The sequence below is a fragment of the Aythya fuligula genome, chromosome 5, assembly GCF_009819795.1.
Source record: "Aythya fuligula isolate bAytFul2 chromosome 5, bAytFul2.pri, whole genome shotgun sequence".
Taxonomy (NCBI): Eukaryota; Metazoa; Chordata; class Aves; order Anseriformes; family Anatidae; genus Aythya; species Aythya fuligula.
This window is the reverse complement of record NC_045563.1, coordinates 3,701,146-3,705,534: the sequence shown is the minus strand read 5'-3', so window position 1 is coordinate 3,705,534 and position 4,389 is coordinate 3,701,146. Positions and strand designations below refer to the sequence as shown.

The 4,389-nt window shown below is 58.6% G+C and overlaps 1 protein-coding gene across 1 annotated transcript; it reads left to right on the top strand.

The window, feature by feature from the left end:
* Positions 1-1,404: 1,404 nt before the first annotated feature.
* BMP4 (bone morphogenetic protein 4) lies at positions 1,405-4,040 on the top strand. The gene is made up of 3 exons (XM_032188830.1): positions 1,405-1,432; positions 1,803-2,182; positions 3,146-4,040. Exons 2-3 carry the CDS (start codon positions 1,810-1,812, stop codon positions 3,985-3,987), a joined length of 1,215 nt encoding a protein of 404 aa, XP_032044721.1. The 5' UTR covers positions 1,405-1,432; positions 1,803-1,809; the 3' UTR covers positions 3,988-4,040.
* The last annotated feature ends 349 nt before the right edge of the window (positions 4,041-4,389 follow it).

The following is a 4,389-nucleotide window of genomic DNA, read 5'->3' as shown; positions in this document are numbered from 1 at the left end:
GGTATAGGAATAACTCAGAGATATTACAGTGTCAGCACTGCCTTTTATCTGCGTGTGTCCTCTCGGTGACATCCCTGGGCTTTTGTAATGCACGGGTCAGGTCTGAGCTTTAAAAAAAAGAAGTGAAATATGAAAGGAAGTCCTATCTGCTGGCTGTGGGAGCTCTGGGGCAGTGCCTCGGGGCTGTGAGGAAGCTGAGGCGCGCTGCCCCGCTCTCGCTCTCTGCTTGGGCACGGCGGCCTGGTGGTTTGTGGGACTCTGCTGCTTTCCGCTCATCATTTCTCAGCCGGCTCTTGGTTGTGGTTCATCTGCCAGCTGGGGAGTCCTCACGGCCAACCCTCTGACCGTGTCTTTTGGTCTTACAATTTCACAAACCGTTCCCTCTGCCGACGATGCCTTGTCCGACCCAGAGGGGCACCTCAGCAAGGCAAAGGGATGGTATTTTAACGCCTTGGTGGAGCTCTCTTTCTTTATCACAGGGTCGTTTCACTCTGCTTCTTGTCACTTTGTGGCATCCCGTCCTCTCCCAGGAGCTGCCGTCTCCACGCCTTGCTCACAGCGTGCCCAGGTGATGTGTGACGGACCCAGACCCCACCAGGGAACAGCCTTGAGCCCTGGGATGCCCGGCTTACACTCCTAACCCAAAATCTGGCCCTGCAAAGTGATCTTTGGCAATGCAGGCGTTGAGCTGTGCGGCAGGAGCATCCTTCCTCCAGGTGAGCCTGTTGGTAGCCCTCTGTGGTGGCCACGTGCAGCCCCGGGGTGGCTCGTGAAGGTGTCCTGGTGGGGTCAGGGAACCTGCCTGGCTGTCTGGGGGAAGAGAAGGGAGAGAAAACACATAGGGCAGGTGGGGAGTGAAGACAGGGATCATTTGTGGCCCCTTCGTGTCCCCAGGGGCACCTTGCTGTGCCCAAAGGGGGGGACAGGGGGGCTCCCCCTACACCTCCAAGCAGCTCCACGCTCCCCTCACACGAAAGCAGAGCCCCATCCAGAGCCCAAACTCCCAAACCCTCACCCCCTCACCCCTTGGCTTTCCCTGGGGGTTGTGTGCTCAGCGCTGTCCCCCCCCATTACCCCTCACACCCTCCCCAAAATCCAGCCCCCCCCCCTGGCGGCGGCGGCGGCGGCGGGGCCGGGCCGGGGCCGTCCCCCCGCGGGGCCGGGCGAGCCGGGGGCGGGCCGGGGGGCGGCGGGGCAGGGCCGGGCCGGGCCGGGCCGTGCCGGGCCGGGCTAAAGGGGGGGTGTGCGAGGCTCCACGTGACGGAGGGGCCGGGAGAAAAACCGGGGCCGGCGGCGGCGGGGGCCGCACAGCGCCCGGGCGGCGATCGCGGGAGGCGCTCGGCAGCCGCTGCCCCGGGGGCTTTCGGCGCGCTGGGGCCGGGTCTGGCTCTCCAGAATCATGGACTGTGCTGATATGCCTTGCTTGCTGTCAGTGAGTACAGCCCTCTTCTTCCTCGCCGTGGCTTTAATTTTGATTTTAATTTTTTTTTTTTTTTAATTATTTTAGTTCAACTTTTTTCTTCCAGCCGCCGGCGGCGGGACTCGAACCCGCGGCCCCTCGCCCCTGCCCCGCCGGGCCGGCCCCGCGATGCGCCCCGGAGCCCCCAACCCGCCGGGGGCTTCTTCCCCTTCCCTTTCCCTTTTACCCTTTTTTTTTTTTTTTTTTTTTTTTTTTTTTTTTTTTTAAACTTTTCTCCTTCTTCTTCTTCTTCTTCTTCTTCTTCTTTTCTTCTTCGGGTGGGGGGGCTCGCTTCTCACCCTGACTTTCCTTGTTGTTTGTTGTTGCGTGTTTCCCACCCCAGAGACACCATGATTCCTGGTAACCGAATGCTGATGGTCATCCTACTATGCCAAGTCCTGCTAGGAGGTACCAACCATGCTAGCCTGATACCCGAGACCGGCAGGAAGAAAGTCGCCGAGCTTCAGGGACAACAAGCCGGATCCGGACGCCGCTCTGCCCAAAGCCATGAACTCTTGCGGGGTTTCGAAACAACTCTGCTGCAGATGTTTGGGCTGCGAAGGCGGCCTCAGCCCAGCAAGTCAGCCGTCATCCCTACTTACATGCTGGATCTCTACCGGCTCCAGTCCGGGGAAGAGGAGGAAAGCCTCCAGGAAATTAGCCTGCAGTACCCCGAGCGATCGACCAGCCGGGCAAACACCGTGAGGAGTTTCCACCATGAAGGTCAGTGATGGGAGGAGGTAGATTCCCAGCCCCGGTAGCGAACGGGATTTCCATGTGTTTGGAAGCTCACGAACGCGTTTAGAAGCAGGACGTGCCCGGCTCTAAACTTACGGGAGGAAAAACACCCCCCCAAGCCTGCCGGGCGTGCGGCTGACAGGCACGCCGCCCCGTATTTTTTTTCCAGCATCCTGTGCTTAACCCGAGTTTTGGGGATATTTTGAGGTGCCCGTGCCTCTGCTGACAACAGCGAGTTTCCTTCGGTCCCTCCGCCTCGCCTCGGGGTCGCTCCCCGGGCTCGCGTGGATTTAATGGCTCTGGATCGGATGCGGGAGTAAAGCGAGGGCGGGCTCTCGCCCCTGGTGTGTTTCTTTTGAACTATCAAAGCGATCGCTGCCTGGTTTTGCTCTTAAGAAAAAAAAAAATCCCAAAAACCCCTACTCGAATTTAATACTTACAGCTGTGTGTTTATAAGGTTTATTCAATAGGCCCTTGTAATCTGATCCAAATGTTTCCTAGCGGATGTTTCTTTTCCAAAGTAAATCTGAATTATTAATCCAGCCGCATCATTACGGCGCTGGAATTTGCTTCTCCTTCTCCCCCTGCCCCCTGCGCCCCGTAACAAGGCACCTCTGTGCTCCCTGGCACAGCACCGCTCCGAGGAGATGATTTTGGAGACGGAGTCCTGGGTCGGGGGGGGGAAGCAAAAGGGGAAAAACCTCCCTGAAAGCGAAGGGGAGAGGCGGGGAGGGCAGACCCCGTCCGGGCACAGGCGTGCGGAGGGCGAGCGAGCGGTGCCAGGACCGCCGGGAGGGATGCGCGGGGGAGCGGAGCGGTGCCGGGCAGGTGAAGCACGGATTCGAGCCGTGGCCGCGCTGGGGAGCTGTGGCTGGGTGCCCTGAGGCTGACATACTCTTGTTTTTTTTTCTTTCTTGTACTGCTTTCCCTTGCCCTGCTCCCCTCCAGAGCACCTGGAGACCGTCCCGGGCCCCAGCGAGGCTCCCTGGATCCGTTTCGTCTTCAACCTCAGCAGCGTGCCGGAAAACGAGGTGATCTCCTCGGCGGAGCTGCGGCTGTACCGGGAGCAGGTGGAGGAGCCGAGCGCGGCGTGGGAGAGGGGCTTCCACCGGATAAACATTTACGAAGTGATGAAGCCGCTGTCGGAGCGCGCCCAGGCCATTACGCGCCTGTTGGACACGCGGCTGGTGCACCACAACGTGACGCGCTGGGAGACCTTTGATGTGAGCCCGGCCGTGATCCGGTGGACCAAGGACAAGCAGCCGAACCACGGGCTGGTGATCGAGGTGACCCACCTCCACCACGCACAGACTCATCAGGGCAAACACGTCAGGATTAGCCGATCTTTACCTCAAGGGCGCGGGGACTGGGCTCAGCTCAGGCCGCTCCTGGTCACTTTCGGGCACGACGGGCGAGGCCACGCGCTGACCCGCAGAGCCCGCCGGAGCCCCAAGCACCAGCGTTCCCGCAAGAACAAAAAAAACTGCCGCCGCCATGCCCTCTATGTGGATTTCAGCGACGTGGGCTGGAACGACTGGATCGTGGCTCCCCCGGGCTACCAGGCGTTTTACTGCCACGGGGACTGCCCCTTCCCTCTGGCCGACCACCTCAACTCCACCAACCACGCCATCGTGCAGACGCTGGTCAACTCCGTCAACTCCAGCATCCCCAAGGCCTGCTGCGTGCCCACGGAGCTGAGCGCCATCTCCATGCTCTACCTGGATGAGTATGACAAGGTGGTCCTGAAAAACTACCAGGAGATGGTGGTGGAGGGGTGCGGGTGCCGCTGACCCCCCTCCCCTTCCCCGCCGCCCTCTCCTCCCCTTCTCTCTCCCTCCCGTCCCACCCCAGAACTGCTTGCTATAGCTGGACTCTTTTTTTTTTTTTTTTTTTTTCTCTAAACTAAACGTTCACCTTGACCTTATTTATGACTTTATGTGCAAATGTTTTTGACAATAATGATCATATATTTTGACAAAATATATTTATAACTACATATTAAAAGAAAAAAATAAAATGAGTCATTATTTTAAAGGTAAACGCATTTTGTGTCTCACCTCTCAGGGTGCTGCTGAGGCTGTGCTGGCCAGGAGTGCAGCAGGGGACGTATCTCCTCTTTTCCTTCCCCCCCCTGTCCCTGCTTCCTTCCCCCCCTTTCCCTTTTTCCCCTAAAAAAGGCTTTGCAAATTTCA